This window comes from Salmo trutta, chromosome 7, assembly GCF_901001165.1.
Source record: "Salmo trutta chromosome 7, fSalTru1.1, whole genome shotgun sequence".
In the NCBI taxonomy this organism is placed as follows: domain Eukaryota; kingdom Metazoa; phylum Chordata; class Actinopteri; order Salmoniformes; family Salmonidae; genus Salmo; species Salmo trutta.
The window spans coordinates 28,336,494-28,358,247 of NC_042963.1; the positions used below are offsets into that span (position 1 = coordinate 28,336,494).

Sequence of the window (21,754 nt, forward strand, 5' to 3'; positions counted from 1 at the left end):
GTAATGACAGAATCTGCTGAAGCCAACAGGAGCGGGAGGAGAATAGTTGGGTCAGGTTAAGTATTTTTTTTCTTCTGGAGCCCTCTTGAGGCATTTGTCATAAGCTTAAAGTATCAGACAAGCTCAATGCATGTAGTTGATTTTATTAAAACACATAGTATGTCTATATATGGAAAAATACACATTTAAAAATGTTGATCAATCGATTGGTCGAAAGAACAGGCAACTTTCTGTCGACCAATATTGTTTGTTTAGTCGGGAACAGCCCTACTATTTTGTATGATACACAGTTTGAAATGTGTGCATTCATGTGATAGATATTAACAGTGTGTATGTGTGTCTGTATCCATCATTGTGTCCATGCAGCTATGATTTTTTGAATGTTTGAATCCTTTGATTCGATGATTTAAATGAAGTATGGCTGTGTGCATGCATGTGATAGATTTTAACAGTAGTGGATGGGTGTCTGTATCCATCATTGTGTCCATGCAGCTATGATTTTTTGATTGTTTGAATCCTTTGATATGATGATTTAAATAAAGTATGGCTGTGTGCATGCATGTGATAGATTTTAACAGTAGTGGATGGGTGTGCGTGTTACAGGGTCTGAAGAAGCCCTATAACCCCATCCTAGGAGAGACGTTTCGCTGTTGCTGGCTCCACCCTCAGACAGACAGCTGCACCTTTTACATCGCAGAGCAGGTGAGACGACCCATATACTTCTTACACACACACACAGCAAGTGTGTACCGCTGTCTCTGTCATACCTCTGCAGGTCTTTTGTCCAGAAGCTAGCTAAACCCTAGCTATTGTGCAAATGGCTGCCTCAGACCTGAGGCCATGTTAGTGGCAGATCTACATGCTTCGTCCCCAGACTTCAGCTCCCTCCTAACCAAACTGATTGACAGCCCTACTGCTTAATATTACTGTTGTGTATCTGAAATACCAGTATTGGACAAGTCCAAGTAGTAGCCTACGTCCCCGTTTCACACTGTTTTCTTCTGTTTTGTGCCTAATGAACACGACCCAGATGACGGTACCTTTAATGACCTCACATCTGACCCAACACACTCAATCATTCAGTTTCCCATAAATCAGTGGTTCTCAACTGGTTTTGCCTGGGGACCCAAATTTGACAATGACAATTGAGTCATGACCCAATATTATAGACTATTGATGATTACATTTTGTAATGTTGTATTGCAGCTGCCTTCTTGGGCAGGCTTCACTTGCAAAATAGACTCTGTCTCAATGGGATACTATTATGATATTAAAAAAAGTCATTACACAGCCATATTAAATTAGAAAACATTTATAAATTTTTGTAATTAGCAACTTAATTAACGACCAGTTCAGAAGTAGGGTGTAATAAATGATCAGACTCGAACATGACATCAACAACAGTCCAATAATGTTAATTAACAGGAACACACACCAGTCCAATAATGTTAATGAACAGGAACACACACCAGTCCAATAATGTTAATTAACAGGAACACACACCAGTCCAATAATGTTAATGAACAGGAACACACACCAGTCCTATAATGTTAACAGGAACACACACCAATCCTATAATGTTAATGAACAGGAACACACACCAGTCCAATAATGTTAATGAACAGGAACACACACCAGTCCAATAATGTTAATGAACAGGAACACACACCAGTCCAATAATGTTAATGAACAGGAACACACACCAGTCCAATAATGTTAACAGGAACACACACCAGTCCTATAATGTTAATGAACAGGAACACACACCAGTCCTATAATGTTAACAGGAACATACACCAATCCTATAATGTTAACAGGAACACACACCAGTCCAATAATGTTAATGAACAGGAACACACACCAGTCCAATAATGTTAATGAACAGGAACACACACCAGACCAATAATGTTAACAGGAACACACACCAGTCCTATAATGTTAATGAACAGGAACAAACACCAGTCCTATAATGTTAATGAACAGGAACACACACCAGTCCTATAATGTTAATGAACAGGAACACACACCAGTCCAATAATGTAAACAGGAACACACACCAGTCCTATAATGTTAATGAACAGGAACACACACCAGTCCTATAATGTTAATGAACAGGAACACACACCAGACCAATAATGTAAACAGGAACACACACCAGTCCTATAATGTTAATGAACAGGAACACACACCAGTCCTATAATGTTAATGAACAGGAACACACACCAGTCCTATAATGTTAATGAACAGGAACACACACCAGTCCTATAATGTTAATGAACAGGAACACACACCAGTCCTATAACGTTAATGAACAGGAACACCCACCAGTCCTATAATGTTAATGAACAGGAACACACACCAGTCCTACAATGTTAATGAACAGGAACACACACCAGTCAATAATGTTAACAGGAACACACACCAGACCAATAATGTTAATGAACAGGAACACACACCTGTCCTATAATGTTAACAGGAACTCACACCAGTCCTATAATGTTAATGAACAGGAACACACACCAGACCCAGAATGTTAATGAACAGGAACACACACCAGTCCTATAATGTTAATGAACAGGAACACACACCAGTCCTATAATGTTAATGAACAGGAACACACACCAGTCATATAATGTTAATGAACAGGAACACACACCAGTCCTATAATGTTAATGAACAGGAACACACACCAGACCAATAATGTTAACAGAACACACACCAGTTCAATAATGTTAATGAACAGGAACACACACCAGTCCTTTAATGTTAATGAACAGGAACACACACCAGTCCAATAGTGTTAATGAACAGGAACACACACCAGTCCAATAATGTTAATGAACAGGAACACACACCAGTCCAATAATGTTAATGAACAGGAACACACACCAGTCCTATAATGTTAACAGGAACACACACCAGTCCAATAATGTTAATGAACAGGAACACACACCAGTCCAATAATATTAATGAACAGGGACACACACCAGACCAATAATGTTAACAGGAACACACACCAGTCCTATAATGTTAATGAACAGGAACACACACCAGTCCTATAATGTTAATTAACAGGAACACACACCAGTCCTATAATGTTAATGAACAGGAACACACACCAGTCCTATAATGTTAATGAACAGGAACACACACCAGACCAATAATGTTAACAGGAACACACACCAGTCCAATAATGTTAATGAACAGGAACACACACCAGACCAATAATGTTAACAGGAACACACACCAGTCCTATAATGTTAATGAACAGGAACACACACCAGACCAATAATGTAAACAGGAACACACACCAGTCCTATAATGTTAATGAACAGGAACACACACCAGTCCTATAATGTTAATGAACAGGAACACACACCAGTCCTATAATGTTAATGAACAGGAACACACACCAGTCCAATAATGTTAATGAACAGGAACACATACCAGTTAAAATAGAAAAAACGACAATCATTAGGAATTCTTAATGATCAATTACCATGTGAATCATTTCACAATCGTAAAGTTTTTATAAAGGTGTAAGTTTTTAACCAGTTCAAGCGGCAGGTTGCCTAGTGGTTAGAGCGTTGGACTTGTAACCGAAAGGTTGCAAGATCGAATCCCTGAGCTGAAAAGGTTTAAATCTGTCATTCTGCCACTGAACAAGGCAGTTAACCCACTGTTCCTAGGCCATTATTGAAAAGAAGAATTTGTTCTTAACTGACTTGCCTAGTTAAATAAAGGTAAAATAAAATTTAAAAGATGTAATATTAATGTCAGAATTAATTAACAGTAACAATTGAACAATAATTAATGAACCCGTTCATTTATGGTGTGAGCGGTCTATCAGTGGGAAAGCTGGGGGTGTTTCTTCAGTTTGGTAAGTTTGTTGAAGTATGGGGTGATGGTTGACAGGTCAACTCGGAGGTCACACTGCCTGACCAGTTTGTTTCTGCTTTTAGTTTTCAGCATTGCCATTGCAGAGAAGCCATTTTCACACTGATAGGTTGTGCTGAAGGGTAACATGTTATATGTTACCCTTCAGCATATTTTCCACTGTCCGGATGATAACGATATACTGTACTTTTTAAAAGAAAAAAACATTTTATGAGCCCTTCAAAGTTAATAAATGATGAAATATTGCTTTTAACCTTATAGAAACCGAAAGGGGGCATTGCACATTTTTGTATTTATTTGTTTACTTCTGTGGTAACCCTGTGCAAACATGAAACATAAACAAAGGTATAGGAGTTAAATATATTTAAAGTACTTAGGATGTAAAGAAAATGTAAACGTGTATTTATTATTAGTGCAGTCTTTTTTCAGCATAACACCGGTAATTATGAATTAAAGTTGTAAACCATTTCAAACTAAATTCTTCAAGCATTAACCAGACACTCTGTATGTTTCCCAGTTCACCATGAAACAATTCACTACCCCCCTCTTCACAAGTTCTGTGCCAAGAACACCAGCCTATTGACAGTTTCTGGCTTCAAAGTTGCCCTGTGGCTTGTGACAACATTACCCCCAGTGCTAAATGCTCTCTCAGAGGGTGAACTTGTGGCAGGGATGCAGAAGTATTTCTTTGTCAGACAACCCACTTATGGGAAGTTGGGTGCGTGAACTCGCCACCACTGCGAAGGATCAGCCTGACTGTCTGCTGCCATCATCAGAGTGTAGCTGTCCAGCTCTTGCTCCATGACCTGTCTCTGGGTTCTTAAGGCAGGTGCACTACTGGCTTTCTTAAAGAAGCTCCCAAGGCTCTTCTTGGACTTCTTTGCTGATTGTGGAGCAGTGGCAGCTTCCTTCTCTCTCTTACTCTAGTCCTCTTCAAGAGAGAAGTCTCCTATGGCTGTGTTCCCTACCAGGAGGGCTTCTGTCTTGGAGGCAGCTCTCACCTTCACCTCCACCAGCTTCTCAATGGTCATGTAGGTGGTCTTGAACCTTGAGTCCAGAAAGGTGGCCATGGTGAGCAGCTCATCTGTTTCAGGGTCGGTGTATTTGTCATTCAGGTAATTGAAGACCCTCATCTTAATCTCTCGGGTCAGTTTGGCTTCGCCCTCATTTGATTTCAGAACCTCCGTCTTCAACACATGGAGGACCGTCTTCAGATGGGACACACTCACGTATGTCTCTCCTGACAGGGCATCTGTGAAATCCTGGAGAGGCTTAAGTACTGCCGTGATCGATTCAAAGAACTCAATGTCTTGCCAGGAGGCTGCCAGGAGGCTGCAAGGTGTTGTTTTTTTGTTGCCTGCTGCCAGGACTTGTGTGATGGCCTTTTCCTGCTCCAGTACTGTTTCCATCATCTGCAGTGGAGATCCCCACCTTGTCGGGGATTCCGTGATGAGCTTGTTGAGGGGCAGTTTTTCTTGTGTACTTGTCAGGACCTTCTGCTTCTTCCAACTGTAGGAAAATGGCTGACCACTTTCTTGCACACTCCTGTGGCCCGGGAAACCCGAGGTTCATTTTGGACACTCCTCTCTGGAAAAATAAAAAGGTGAAAAAGAATGACACATTAATCACAATTATTCAATAGAAATAACATTTCATCTGCTGTAATTACAACATGGACACTGGACATGATTACAAATTGAATCCGTCTATCGATTTACATGTAACTGTTGTGATTAAGAGAGCTATGTTGCTTTCGGAAACGGGATCATTTATTGAGTAGGCTATTTATTATTGAAAGAGAGAGGATAGATTCATATATTGAAACCATAGGCTAATGTATCAATTTCTAAATAAAAGCAACGTAATCCATGTAATGTTTGGATATTGCACACATTTAACAAATATTATAGATTTGCATAGCTGTATATATTGGGCTTAACTTATAAGAAGGATCAGGCCGTGTAGTCAGCTGTCATTTTAAACAGAGGAGATAAGGAATACAATAGTTATTCTGTATTTTAAGTTATGTTGTTTTTAAGTCATTTTTCTACCTAGCTCTGTGTTTTTGATATTGAATAATAATAGCTACACATTAGCAATGTGTAGCCTGTGTCTGAAACACCCTAGTCTTGAATGTCTTGTGCATTTGTTCAGCTCCAATTGCTTTGACGATGTTCCATCCGCTGTCAGTAGTCATACGTACTTGACGCGACTCTTTCAAGCCCCAGGATGAAAGTGCCTTCTTCAGCCCGGCTGCAATTATTTTTCCGGTGTGGTCGTCTGGGAAGTAAAAGGTCTGAAGGCATTTGCTTTGCAGCTTCCAGTTGTCGTCAATGTAATGAATCGTGAGGCTATTGTATGGCTCTGTGGTCCGGCTTGACCATAAGTCGGCAGTGATAGAGAAGAATGCAGCGTTACGGATTTCGTTGGCACCTCTGTCGCGACATTCGGTGTAGAGTTCTGGCAGACATGTTTTGCTGAAGTATTTACGGCTCGGGATCTCATATCTTGGGTCTAGAGTTCTCATCAACTTTGTGAAACTGCTTTTCTCCACAGTATGAATCTATGTATTTCGCTATGTGATACATAATTGCACTCGTTATCTCATTCCACTTGTTGCTCTTCTTGTCATAGGCAGTACCACTAACGAATGAATCCTTGAGTGATAGCTGAGTGCGGGTCTGGCTTGCAGTTGTCCTGCTCCAGGGGTTTGCTGCATGCATTCTGGTAGATACTTCACATTCACGCACATGCAGGGTTTTCAGGTGGTGAAACAGTTTGCTGGTGTTTCCACGTTTGACCAACACAATGCGTCGACACAACTTACACAGTACTGTTTGTTGGTCGAGGTCGGATATCTTAAAGCCAGACCAATGCAAAATCCATATCATGGCACAACGTCATAGCGGTATTCGCGTTCATACCGGTACACCGCCCACCCCCACTCACTACTGTAAGTCACTCAATATAAGAGTGACTGCCAAATGACTAAAATGTAAATGGTTCCACATCGCACTCGGTACTCTCTCCAGGATCCGCTTTACTACACCGGAGTGCTTTCCCGTCATGGCAGCTGCCCCATCAGTGGTCACACCGATGCACCCATCTCAGGCCAATCCCACGGAGCCCAGGCACATATCCATTGTGTTAAAGACATACTCTGTGGTGGTGGTGGTGGGCAAATCAGCTCCTCAATGTTATTTTCCCAGACGTGTGTGACATAGACATGGTTAGCCACATCTGTGGATTCATCAAGCTGCAGTGCGTAATGGCCATTTGCACTGATGCGCTCTGCCTGGCGCGTTATGTCCTCAGACATGTCCTGGATTCTCCTCCTAATGGTGTCATTGGATAGGGGTTAAGTTTGTTGGCGGCTTACTCTCCCAAGATTTCAGTGCACATATCAATCACAGCAGGGAGAATGAGATCCTCGGCTCTGGTGTGGGCTTTTTTGCACTTAGCAATGCGCTGGGCCACAAGGCGATGTGCGAAGTGCCTTTTCTTGTACCGTGCATACGTTCTTCAGTGAATCTTGTGAGGCCTCCAGATATTGACATTTTCTTGAGAAAAAAAAAAAGTCAGCTGTCTTTGTGGCTTGGATGCTTGGTGTCCAGGTGCCTTTTCATTTTGGAGGGTCTACACCCACCCTGCCTTTTCTATATATGTAAAACCATATTTGATGAAGTCGGGGTCGTATTTTCTCTTCTTGACAGGGACCAGGGAGCTGCACGTTTTATAAACGTGTCCATGATTTTACTCTGACAGCTAGCCTACATGACTTAAGTGAAAGCTAACTATCCACATGTGCAATGACTGCAGAACACATCTGCATAGTTAGCAGTCAATCAAGCTACAGTTACATGAAAAAGTTTGAACCCTTTGGAATTACCTGGATTTCTGCATTGATTACTCATAAATTGTGGTCTGATCTTCAACTAAGTCATAATAATAGACAAACACAATCTGACTAAACTAATAACACACAAACAGTTGTACTTTTCACATTTTTATTGATGACATTGAGTGACATTTACTGAAGACATTCACAGTGCAGGCTGGGAAAAGTAAGTGATCCTCTGTTAACGATTCCAAAATCTATTTGGAGTCAAGTGTTTCAATTAAGGAGATGAGATTGGAGGTGTGGGTTGCACAGGTGCCCTGCCCTTTAAATAAAGGCACACAAAGCCTGGTTACTGACAAATCTGTTCTTCTCCAGAAAGATTGGTTAGTTTGAACCATGCCTCGATCCCAACAACTTTCACAGGACCTTAGAAGACGCATTATAGAGATGCACGAAGCTGGAAAATGTTAGAAAAGCATTGCTAAAGACCTTGCTATTCATCAGTCCATGGTAAGACAAATTGTCTACAAATGGAGAAGATTCAGGACTGTTGCTACTCTCCCTCAGAGTGGGCGTCCTGCGAAGATCACTCCAAGAGCACAAAGGGCAAAGAAAGTCTGTGTTCATGTGTCCACTATCAGAAAAACACTGAACAACAATGGTGTTCATGGAAGGACACCACGAAGGAAACCACTGCTGTCTTTAAAAAAAAAAACATTGCGGCACCTCTCAAGTTTTCCCAAGACCACCAGGATGTTCCACAATGCTTCCGGGAAAATGTGCTGTGGACAGATGAGACAAAAGTTAAACCTTTTGGGAAAAATCCACAACGCTATGTGTGGAGGAAAAAAACTAACGAAGATTTGTGTTTTAGAATGGCCAAGTCATAGTCCTGACCTTAACCCAATTGTGATGCTGTGGCATGTCCTGAAGAGGGCTGTGCAATCAAGACAACCCAGAAATATTGATGAACTTAAACAGATTTGTAGGGAGGAATGGTTTAAAATGTTGTGCAAGTTTTATTAGCAGCTACAGGAAACGTTTGGAGGAGGTTGTTGCTGCTAAAGGAGGATCTACAAGTTACTAAATTCAAGGGTTCACTTACTTTTTCCAGCCTGCACTGTGAATGATTACTCAATGTCTTCAATAAAAATGTGAAAACTGTTTGTGTGTTATTAGTTGAGTCAGATTGTGTTTGTCTGTTATTGTGACTTAGATGAAGATCAGACCATATTTTATGAGTAATCAATGCAGAAATCCAGGTAATTCTAAAGGGTTCACAAACCTTTTTCATGCACCTGTAGCTGTCAGAAAAATATCTGTATTATCTGATTGGACATGTAACATTTAAAACAAAAGAATGTTGCAGAATTACATTTTTATTGGATCAGTGTGTATGTCGAGAATGTTATTGTATTGGTCATTGAGTGTGTGCAGCGCAAGAACCCTCAGAGTCCGAACATAACTAGCCATTTTACTACTGCGGACTCGCTGCACGTGTGAAGTGAACAACAATAAGCGGTGCACAGTACATACACACCTGTGTAAGCAGTATCCGGTATCCTTTCAAAATCAACATTTTGGTACGGCGTTTACCTTAAAAAAATATATGTTTTATATTATTTTATACAAGTCGTGTGACCCCTTAAAATCCTCCAGCGGCCCCCATGGGGGTCGTGACTTCCCCAGTTGAGAATCACTGCCCTAAATAACACACTCCCTATCTTTCTATCTCAGATCTCCCACCACCCACCGATCTCTGCCTTCTACGTCTGCAACAAGAAGGACGGCTTCTATATCAGCGGCAGCATCTTGGCCAAGTCCAAGTTTTACGGTACGCTGGCTTATTTGCACACCACAATCTTTGTTCTTGTGCAGTCAATCTGTTATGTCGGGAATTAAATTGAGCTTCATGGTGTTTTTATCTACTCTATGCCTAAAGGTGTCTATGAAACAGATCTTTACAGCATGAACAGCTCTGGGACCAGGTTGTTGGGTGTAAATTCTAATGTCCTGTTCTAGGTAACTCTCTGTCTGCCATACTGGATGGCAGGGCCAGATTGATGCTGCTGGGCAGGGATGAGGAGTACGTCATCACTATGCCTTACGCCCACTGTAAAGGTACTACTTTTTAAAAATCCATCAACGGTCTTTCTGGAATCTAAATATCTCTGGTTTTCTGAGCAACTCTTAACATTGAATCCTTAATTGCTGCATCCATTTTTATGTATATTCATATCGTTAATAAAAACAATGAACATGAGCTTAGTTCAACAGTCGTACCCCATCAGAACCCAATATAAGTCATTCTAAACAAATACTGTATAGCAGGGGTGTCAAACAAATTTTGCCCCGGGGGGCTAATTCAGTCTACAACATTTCCTCGGCGTAAACATTTGCAAAGGATAGTCCTCTATTCATCGTTTTTGGAATTGTCAATACTCCCTGACTGTCTAGGTTTACATTTCTGTGATTTATTAGCAAGCTGGACACATTCAAGAAACTGTAAGACTGTAGGTCCGTTATCATTTCTACACAGTGTCGATTTGGTTTCAGTCATTTGAAAAATACAGTGCATTCGGAAAGTATTCAGACCCCTTAACTTTTTCCACATTTTGTTACATTACAGCCCTATTCTAAAATTGATGAAAAAACATATTTTATTTAATCAATCTACACATAATAACCAATAATGAAAAAGCAAAAACACATTTTTAGAAATGTTTGCAAATGTATTACAATTAAAAAACAAATACCTTATTTACATAAGTATTCAGACCCTTTGCTATGAGACTAGAAATTGAGCTCAGGTGCATCCTGTTTCCATTGATCATCCTTCAGATGTTTTTACAACTTGATTGGAGTCTACCTGTGGTAAATTAAATTGATTGGACATAATTTGGAAAGGCACACACCTGCCTATCTAAGGTCCCACAGTTGACAGTGCATGTCAGAGCAAAAAACCAAGCCATGAGGTCGAAGGAATTGTCCTTAGAGCTCCGAGACAGGATTGTGTCAAGGCACAGATTTGGGGAAGGGTACCAAAACATTTCTGCAGCATTGAAGGTCCCCAAGAACACAGTGGCCTCCATTCTTAAATGGAAGACGTTTGGAACCATCAAGTCTTCTTAGAGCTGGCCGCGCGGCCAAACTGAGCAATTGGGGGAGAAGGGCCTTGGTCAGGGAGGTAACCTAGAACCCGATGGTCACTCTGACAGAGCTCCAGAGTTCCTCTGTGGAGATGAGAGAAACTTCCATAAGGAGAACCATCTCTGTGGCACTCCACCAATCAGGACTTTATGGTAGAGTGGCCAGACGTAAGCCACTCCTCAGTAAAAGGCACAGGACAGCCCGCTTGGAGTTTTCCAAAAGGAACCTAAAGGACTCTGACCATGAAAAACAAGATGGTCTGATCTTTGGTCTGATGAAACCAAGATTGAACTCTTTGGCCTGAATGCCAAGCGTCACATCTGGAGGAAACCTAGCACCATTCCTACGGTGAAGCATGGTGGTGGCAGCATCATGCTGTGGGGATGTTTTCAGCGGCAGGGACTGGGAGACTAGTCAGGGTCGAGGGAAAGATGAACGGAGCAAAGTACAGAGAGATCCTTGATGAAAACCTACTCCAGAGCGCTCAGTACCTCAGACTGGGGCGACGGTTCACCTTCCAACAGGACAACGCAGGAGTGGCTTTGGGAAAAGTCTCTGAATGTCCTTGAGTGGCCCAGCCAGAGCCTGGACTTGAACCCAATCTAACATCTCTGGAGGGACCTGAAAATAGCTGTGCAGTGATGCTCCCCATACAACCTGACAGAGCTTGAGAGGATCTGCAGAGGAGAATGGGAGAAACTCTCCAAATACAGGTGTGCCTAGCTTGTAGCTTCATACCCAAGAAGACTCAACGCTGTAATCGCTGCCAACGGTGCTTCAACAAAGTGCTGAGTAAAGGGTTTGAATACTTATGAAAATTCTAAAAAGCTGTTTTTGCTCTGTCGTTATGGGGTATTGTGTGTAGATTGATGAGGGGAAAAAACAACAATTTAATCAATTTTAGAATAAGGCAATAATGTATCAAAATGTGGAAAAGGTCAAGGGGTCTGAATACTCTCTGAAGGCACTGTATATTGAGTTTTTTTGCTCAAACCACCCGCAGGCCAGATTTGTGCCTACACAGATTGGCCTCAAAACATGGTTAAAACTATAATTTTGTTATCATGGATGCTCAGTCCTTGCATCCATAGCTCTGTCTCTGAATTTGAGTGGCTACGTTTCTCCAGGCCCATCCCTCAAATTTTTACCAAAACAGGCGGGTTGACCGCTTTGCTATTGTTTCAACAAGGATTGTAGTTTTAACACTAGAACTGCTGTGCCTCGATGGACTCCTCTTCAAGTCATTCTGACTGCAGCATTCTAACAGTGTAATTAATATATTTCATATATGCTATTGTAAAAATGATTTGTGTTTATGAAGGCCTTGGGTGACAGAATACGATTTTTATTTTATTTCAAATAACAGTAGCATTTATTCGTTTGTTACTGTAGGCTATATATAAAAATATTAGTGGAGGGCCTTTGTTACAACTATGAAACAGAAAGCATATGTGATGGAACAAGGTAACAGCTGCTTTTTATAATGAAAAAATGGAAATACCCCAACCACCAAGACGTACGGTCAATTGATGAAAGCACCAGTAGCCTAAACATCATTATAAGCACCAAGTGGACTTGCTAAATAGTGAAACTGCACAAAAGAAATAATGGCATTATAATGAAAGTGTTGATTTGATTTAGCATGATAATGCACGACCCCATGTCGCAAGGATCTGTACACAATTTCTGGAAACTGAAAATGTCCCAGTTCTTCCATGGCCTGCATACTCAGACATGCCACCCATTGAGCATGTTTGGGATGCTCTGAATCGACGTGTTCAACAGCGCGTTCCAGTTCCCGCCAATATCCAGCCACTTTGCACACCCATTGAAGAGGAATGGGACAACATTCCACAGGCCAAAATCAACAGCCTGATCAACTCCATGCGAAGGAGATGTGTTGCGCTGCATGATGCAAATGGTGGTCACACCAGATACTGACTGGTTTTCTGATCCACTCCCATACCTTTTTTTAAAGGTATCTGTGACCAACAGATGCGTATCTGTATTCCCAGTCGTGAAATCCATTGGTTAGGGCCTAATGAATTTTTCAATTGACTGATTTCCTTATGAAGTGTAACTCAGTAAAATCTTTGAAATTGTTGTATGTTGCGTTTAAAAAAGTTGTCCGATGTGGGCCTGGAGGCAAGGGGAAATAATGGCAGTGAGTGGCCAGTGTGAGAGCTCACTCAAGTTATTGGCAGCCCCTAACATGGAGAACCGAAAGTGCTAGAGTGCCATTTTAGCTGGCTACGATGTGAGTGGGATGTATTCTCAGCCAAAGAGGCAAGCACTGGCTGTCACCAACCAGCACCAGACCATGGACAGTTCTTCCCGTCGTGTGCCATCAACAGAAACATCACTATTAACATCACAAACTAGCTTTGTTAGCTTGGACTCGCCAACCATAATAGTTGTTGCCTATGTAAGCCTATTAGATATTTATTAAATCATTACTTATGGAAGTTCTTGTCTCATCATTATTAAATCTCTGCTAGCTAGATTCCAGTGATTTGTTTAGCATAACAACGTCAAATTAATCGAATTAACAAATGACCAACCCGCTTGACTTGCACATTCAGAATGCCAAAAAATTTTACTCGTTAAAATGTTAATGAGAATTTTTTGTTGTAATATTTGTATAACTATGTTGGCAACCATTTACTAAAAGCAATATTGCTTGAGTACCCGGGGATTATCGTTTGATAATTCCCTCCGAAGTTCTGTTCCCAGGCCTCGGCTTTGCCTTGGGCCTAAGAACAGCCCTTAGTCAGGAGTTATAGCATGATAACCTTATTGCTTAAACACCCAGTCCCCTTATCTGATTATCAGCTGGGTCTGAAAAATAAGATTCTCTTCCTCAATGTGCAGCGAATTCAAAATAGATGAAAAGCTGCAATTATCAAGCGTTCTTATTTTGCATATCCAAAAGGCCTACTATTTAAATGGGTAATCGAGCATGGCCCATTTACTGACTGCTTACTTTCTAAAGTGTATACTTCTTTCTAATTGCTTTCTGTCTGAAGTGGCTTGCCTTGTAGCTCCTGTATTTACACTGTTGTTCTGACTCTGTTGCATTCACTGACCTTTTATATCGTTCGTGATAGGAGTGTTTCTACGTGTGTGTGTGTGTGTGTGTGTGTGTGTGTGTGTGTGTGTGTGTGTGTGTGTGTAAATGTTGCTCCTTGTTTCTATATTAGGTATTCTGTATGGCACCATGACACTGGAGCTGGGAGGGAAGATCACTATTGAGTGTGAGAAAACCAAATATGTGGCAGAACTGGAGTTCAAGTTGAAGGTATGCGTGTGTTTCGTTGGTGTACTTCCTAAGTTCGCATCTTTTCCATGTTGTACAGAAACATAAATACAAAATAAATAAAAACATACTTTGGTGAAACAACTGTGCAGTGAGAGGGAAAAGAAAACTAGAGGCAGACCATATACAGTTGAAGTCGGAAGTTTACATACACATAGGTTGGAGTCATTAACTCGTTTTTCAACCACTCCACAAATTTCTTGTTAACGAACTATAGGTTTGGCAAGTTGGTTAGAACATCTACTTTGTGCATGACACAAGTAATTTTTCCAACAATTGTTTACAGACAGATTATTTAACTTATAATTAACTGTATCACAATTCCAGTGAGTCAGAAGTTTACATACACTAAGTTGACTGTGCCTTTAAACAGCTTGGAAAATTCCAGAAAATGATGTCATGGCTTTAGAAGCTTCTGATAGGCTAATTGACATAATTTGAGTCAATTGGAGGTGTACCTGTGGATGTATTTCAAGGCCTACCTTCAAACTCAGTGCCTCTTTGCTTGACATCATGGGAAAATCAAAAGAAAACACGCGCTTGACCCCAGAAGAAAATATGTGACCTCCACAAGTCTGGTTCATCCTTGGGAGCAATTTCCAAACACCTGAAGGTACCACGTTCATCTGTACAAACAATAGTACGCAAGTACATGGGACCACGCAGCCATCATACCGCTCAGGAAGGAGACGTGTTCTGTCTCCTAGAGATTAACATACTTTGGTGCGAAAAGTGCAAATCAATCCCAGAACAACAGCAAAGGACCTTGTGAAGATGCTGGAGGAAAAGGGTACAAAAGTATCTATATCCACAGTAAAACGAGTCCTATATCGACATAACCTGAAAGGCCGCTCAGCAAGGAAGAAGCCACTGCTCCAAAACCGCCATTAAAAAAGACAGACTACGGTTTGCAACTGCACATGGGGACAAATATCATACTTTTTGGAGAAATGTCCTCTGGTCTGATGAAACAAAACTAGAACTGTTTGGCCATAATGACCATCGCTATGTTTGGAGGAAAAGGGGGAGGCTTGCAAAAAGAAGAAGAACACCATCCCAACCGTGAAGCATGGGGCTGGCAGCATCATGTTGTGGGGGTGCTTTGCTGCAGGAGGGAATGGTGCAATTCACAAAATAGATGGTATCATGAGGTAGGAAAATTATGTGGATATATTGAAGCAACATCTCAAGACATCAGTCAAGAAGTTAAAGCTTGGACGCAAATGGGTCTTCCAAATGGACAATGACCCCAAGCATACTTCCAAAGTTGTGGCAAAATGGCTTAAGGACAACAAAGTCAAGGTATTGGAATGGCCATCACAAAGCCCTGTCCTCAATCCTATAGAACATTTGTAGGCAGAACTGAAAAAGCGTGTGCGAGCAAGGAGGCCTACAAACCTGACTCAGTTACACCAGCTCAGTCAGGAGGAATGGGCCAAAATTCACCCAACTTATTGTGGGAAGCTTGTGGAAGGCTACACGAAACGACGTTTGACCCAAGTTCAACAATTTAAAGGCAATGCTACCAAATACTAATTGAGTGTATGTAAACTTCTGACCCACTGGGAATGTGATGAAAGAAAATAAAGCTGAAATAAATCATTCTCTCTACTATTATTCTGACATTTCACATTCTTAAAATAAAGTGGTGATCCTAACTGACCCAAGACAGGGAATTTTTACTCGGTTTGTAATGTATGTAAACTTCTGACTTCAACTGTATCGTTTCACCGACTTTATAGGCTGATATTGTCCTTTTAACGATATATCGATATCATCCGATAATTCCACCGATAACCTTTTATTTTTTTAAATATTGGTTATCTGAACACTTGTGGCCATGGTGTCATTATTGTCACAATGTAAGAAATCAACATTTGAAGCATACTTCTTGGACAATTGCTTTTTTGGATAGCACTTTTTGTGGGAAAATTTTACTTTTTATTTTCCCCGCTATAAAACAGTACATCAGCAGATAAAGTTTTGTCCCCAAAAATTCGGAATCGGTATCAGACCCAAGAAAACCCATATCGGCCGGGCTCCAAAAAAACAACTGCATCAATTGTAGGCAGCTTCTCTACCAAACAAAAGTCATTATTTTATGAATTATATTTTATGAATTAAATGAACTAGCCATTGCATGAAAGCAAATAGAAAGACAATCGGTAAAGGGGCAAGAAAAAAACTGGGGTGAGTGCTGTGACGGTTGGTTATTATAACTGAGATTGATGGGGTTCGTCCAAAAGGTACTGTTTACAATGTTTTATTATATTTAAATATACTGTTAAAGGATGTGTAATATATAAAATGACCCGGTAGGATTCCATCCATGCATGGAGACAATGCTGCTTGTAAAGGCAATCAGATGAAATCCCGGTCTAACTGTGACACATGGCACTATATCATTACATGCGGTAGATTCAGATCAAGTTGGCTCATAAGGTCTAGGATCAGGGTTGTTCTGTTCTTGCTCTAGTTACCTGTAGGGGACGGTCTTCTCTCTCTGTATTGTAGCCCTTCCTGGGAGGCTCCAGCAGTGTGAACGTGATCTCGGGAAAGATCCAGCAGGGAGACGAGCTGCTGGCCACTGTGGACGGACACTGGGTAAGAGTACATGCATGCTTCTCTCTCTCCCCTCCCTCCCTCACTCTCTCTCACTCTCTCTTATGTGCATGTGCTATCACAATATCCCTCTCTTTCTTTCTCTCTCTCTCTCTCTCTCTCTCTCTCTCTCTCACACACACACACACACACTATATCCCCATCTCTCCCCTGTTTGTCATTGAAAGTGCCTGTGTGGTGTTGTTGTCAGGAATGAAAGGTGTTTCTCCAGGAGGAGAGGTCAGCAAGAGGTGTTCTGATTGGATGGATGGATGGATGGATGGATGGATGGATGGATGGATGGATGGACAACATACAATAGCATTGGCAATGTACAAAAATAAGGCATATGTGTAAATAGCACAAAACATATTAAAGGTGTGTGTGTGTGTGTGTGATCAGGATGGTGAGGTGTTCCTACAGGAGAAGAAGTCAGGGCAGCAGGAGCACCTGTGGAACCCCACTCCAGAGGTCCGCAGCACCAGACTGAAGAGGCAGGTGGTACAGCTGGATCAGCAAGGGCAGTTTGAGTCGGAGAGGTAAGGACACACACCACCACAGTGTTCTGTCTGCAGGCTTTTACATACATTGGATGGAAGCTTTGTTAAGACCTTTGTCTGTCTATGTGTGCCTTGCAGGCTGTGGCAGCATGTGACCAGTGCTATAGTGGACCGTGACCAGAACCAGGCAACCCAGGAGAAGTTTGTACTGGAGGAGGCTCAGAGGAATCAGGCCAAAGACCGTGGAGACCAACCTTGGCGCCCCAGACTCTTCAACCTGGACTCTGTCACCAACGAATGGACATACATACACATAGAGTATGTACACAGCACACCACCAAGTGGACATACACACACACACACACACACAGAGTATGTTCACAGCACACCACCAAGTGGACATACACACACACAGAGTATGTACACAGCACACCACCAAGTGGACATACACACACACACACACACACACAGAGTATGTACACAGCACACCACCAAGTGGACATACACACACACACACACAGAGTATGTTCACAGCACACCACCAAGTGGACATACACACACACACAGAGTATGTACACAGCACACCACCAAGTGGACATACACACACACACATACAGATAGATAGAGTGCGTACACACACACACACACCAAATGGCATTACAAATATAACAGAACTAATACAGACATTGCATCCACACTGGCACACAAACCCCAGAATACATTTCCCCACCTGAAGAAGCTCTGGTATGTATGTGAACTTTCCCTCCCTCCTCTCCAGCACGCGGCCGTGGGACCCTGAGCTCTGTCTGGTGCAGTTTGAGAAGCACGGGGTGATCCAGACCAAGGAAAAATCACAGAGACGACATAAAGGACTGGCGTACAGCCGCGCCTCAGCCTGGGCTTGCCAGCAGAAGGTAACAGAGAGAGACACACAGATGTTCCCTCTTTCCATCTTAGTTTCATTGCCAAACTGACTAGTTCTAACCATAGAATTGCAATTAGACTGGACACTCGCCGCAGTCTTCTGGTGTTTGTGGACCAGTTGCCAAATTGGGTATACGCTTTACAATAGTCTGGCTTCAATGTGTAGTTTTGTGAAAATTGGACATTACAGGTGTGTGTGTGTGTTTGGCGTGGTCGTGCGTGCCCGTCTCTCTCAGGCCCAGGTGAATGGGAAACACAGGAAAGGCAGCAGCCAGCCGTCTAGCTGCAGCCAGAACACTGAGAGCAGCAGCACTACACCTGAACCTACACACGAGTCCTCTGATAATGAAGGTAAGACGCACACATTCACCACGTCAGAACCTACACACGAGTCCTCTGATAACAAAAGTCAAAAACACTCCCACTTGCTCACAGACATGCATATACACAGAAAAACACAACCCATGATGCCCATACATCTCACCTTGTGTTATCCTCAGACTATCCGTAAACCAAACATTAGATTTTCTCTCCCTTGTCACATTACTAGGGTACCTGAGCCAGTGTGCACGGTGCAACAAGGAAGTGAAGGACATCGCCCTCATAGAGGCCTCCATCGCATCCATACAGAAGACACAGCAAGACATCCAGAGGTAAGAGAGCACACACATATTTTAAACTTAAAAGATCATTTAGCAGACGCTCTTATCCAGAGGGACTTACAGGAGCAATTAGGGAAAGTGCCTTGCTCAAGGGCACAACGACACACATACCGTGTCTTCGGAAAGTATTCAGACCCCTTGACTTTTGACATTTTGTTACGTTACAGCCTTAATCTGAAATGGATTAAATAAAAAAACATATTCAGTAATCTACACAATACCCCACAGATTTTTTGAAAATGTTTGCAAGTAAAAAATAAAAACAGAACTACCTTATTTACATAAGTATTCAGACCCTTTGCTATGAGACTTGAAATTGAGCTCCGGTGCATCCTGTTTCCATTGATCATCCTTGAGATGTTTCTACAACTTGATTGGAGTTCACCTGTGGTAAATGACATTGATTGGACATGATTTGGAAAGGAACACGTCTGTCTATATAAGGTCCCACAGTTGATAATGCATGTCAGAGCAAAAACCAAGCCATGAGGTCGAAGGAACTGTCCATGGAGCTCCGAGACAGGATTGTGTCGAGGCACAGATCTGGGAAGGGTACCAAAACATTTCTGCAGCATTGAAGGTCCCTAAGAACACAGTGGCCTCCATCATTATTAAATGGAAGACGTTTGGAACCACCAAGTCTCTTCCTAGAGCTGGCCGTCCGGCCAAACTGAGCAATCGGAGGAGAAGGGCCTTGGTCAGGGAGGTAACCAAGAACCCAATGGTCACTCTGACAGAGCTCCAGAGTTCCTCTGTCGAGATGGGAGAACCTTCCATAAGGACAACCATCTCTGCAGCACTCCACCAATCAGGCATTGGTGGTAGTGGCCAGACGTAAGCCACTCCTCAGTAAAAGGCACATGACAGCTCTCAAACCATGAGAAACAAGATTCTCTGGTCTGATGAAAGATTGAACTCTTTGGCCTGAATGCCAAGCGTTACATCTGGAGGAAACCTGGAACCATCACTACGGTGAAGCATGGTGGTGGCAGCATAATGCTGTGGGGATGTTTTTCAGCGGCAGGGGCTGGGAGACTATTCAGGATCAAGGCAAAGATGAACAGAGCAAAGTACAGAGAGATCCTTGATGAAAACCTGCTCCAGAGCGCTCAGGACCTCAGACAAGGGGCGAAGGTTCACCTTCCAACAGGACAACGACCCTGAGCACACAGCCAAGGCAATGCAAAGTGGCTTCGGGACAAGTCTCTGAATGTCCTTGAGGGGCCCAGCCAGAGCCTTGACTTGAACCCGATCAAACATCTCTGGAGAGACCTGAAAATAGCTGTGCAGCGACGCTCCCCATCCAAGCTGACAGAGCTTGAAAGGATATGCAGAGAAGAATGGGAGAAACTCCCCAAATTAAGGTGTGGCAAGTTTGTAGTGTCATACCCAAGAAAGCTGTAATCGCTGCCAAAGGTTCAACAAAGTACTGAGTGAAGGGTCTGAATACTTATGTAAATGTGATATTTCAAATTTTCTAAAAACCTGTTTTTGCTTTGTCATTATGGGTTATTGTGTGTGTGTGTGTGTGTGTAGATTGATGAGGGGGAAAAAACGATTAAATCAATTAGAATAAGGCTGTAACCTAACAAAATGTGGAAAAAGTCATGGGGTCTGAATTCTTTCCGAAGGCACTGTGCACTCAATAAACAGGACGCTGCAAGATGGAAATGATAGAGCAACTCTGCCTCCTCCTGGTCTACTTGGGCACCTTCAGTTTTAGCAGGTTTTCAAGTTGTTGTCGTTCATATCCGATGCTGGGATAGGAAAGATTTTAGAACTTTGATAGATGACTGAAACTCCCGCCTGTCCTTCCGTAGGAACCTGATAGCGTTGGGTCGTCAACTGGGCCGTCGCCGGGAGACTGAGGACAATGTGACACTAACTGGACGCCACTGTTTCATCCTGTGTGTCCTCCTGCTCTCCCAACTCTTCCTCAACTACATTTTCACCTGAAATAGCCTGCGACAGGAGAACTTACACCCCCCACCCCACCCCCCACCCCCCTCAGGCACGGATCTATGTTCAGCTCAACACTCCCTATTAACCCTGACCTTAACTATTAGATGGAGAAGAAGCAACACTGACCTTTGATCAGCGTCTAGGGGCAGCTTCGTCCTGTTCTCCTGATACGGGAGGGCCACAGGTGCCATAGCAATAAACACAGCCACCCACAGCCACCACTCACCTGCCAACCAGAGCGGAGCAGAGCGCCCTCCAGTGTAGCCAGACAGCACGGCACCCAAGCACTTTGGACTGAGAAGACGACGACAGAAAGAGAAGATCAAAAAAAGAAAGAGTGGACTGACTGAGGGTGTTTTTAAAAAGATGAATGAGAGAATAGGGACTGAATTAGTTTTTTTTATAGGAATGAGAAGGAATTATGGTTTTACAGAAGAAGATGTTCCACCTGTCTTTTATTAATGGATGTGTACTTTTTATACTCCCCCCTGCAATACTATTGTGTGTGTGTGTGTTGTGTGTACGTACAGTAGGCCCTATGGGCATTGATGGACTACGGCTTGGAGTCCTTAATAGTCCACCTTCACTACAGACTTTGGGCCTTAACGCTAAAGCCAAAAAAGAAGAGAAAACAATGTGACATCGACAAAACAAAGTGAACTCGAGATAAGAAAAAGAAACTTCCAATAATGCAATTGTCTTTTTGTGTAGATCTATAATATGTAACTTTTTGGGCAATCTGACCAAATTCATATAGAAATATGTGCTATAGATCTGTCACCGATTGAAAGCAAGTCTATGAAGCCGTAGATATGTTCTATGTGCTCTATTTCTATGCGTACCATTAAGTTTTGTTTTTGCATCTTTTGCTTTCGGTTTTGTACACCAGCTTCTAACAGCT

General features: G+C 42.3%; 1 protein-coding gene across 4 annotated transcripts in view; it reads left to right on the plus strand.

The window, feature by feature from the left end:
- osbpl5 (oxysterol binding protein-like 5) overlaps positions 1–21,466 on the plus strand; it is a 117,968-nt gene extending 96,502 nt beyond the window's left edge. For all 4 annotated transcript variants that reach the window (XM_029758494.1, XM_029758495.1, XM_029758496.1 and 1 more), the window contains 11 exons: positions 604–702; positions 9,476–9,572; positions 9,761–9,859; positions 14,089–14,186; positions 16,719–16,808; positions 17,208–17,344; positions 17,444–17,623; positions 18,084–18,219; positions 18,466–18,580; positions 18,780–18,882; positions 20,712–21,466. In XM_029758494.1, the coding sequence (XP_029614354.1) occupies positions 604–702; positions 9,476–9,572; positions 9,761–9,859; positions 14,089–14,186; positions 16,719–16,808; positions 17,208–17,344; positions 17,444–17,623; positions 18,084–18,219; positions 18,466–18,580; positions 18,780–18,882; positions 20,712–20,847 (1,290 nt within the window). In that variant the 3' untranslated portion in view covers positions 20,848–21,466. The remainder of the gene's footprint in view (positions 1–603; positions 703–9,475; positions 9,573–9,760; positions 9,860–14,088; positions 14,187–16,718; positions 16,809–17,207; positions 17,345–17,443; positions 17,624–18,083; positions 18,220–18,465; positions 18,581–18,779; positions 18,883–20,711) is intronic.
- The last annotated feature ends 288 nt before the right edge of the window (positions 21,467–21,754 follow it).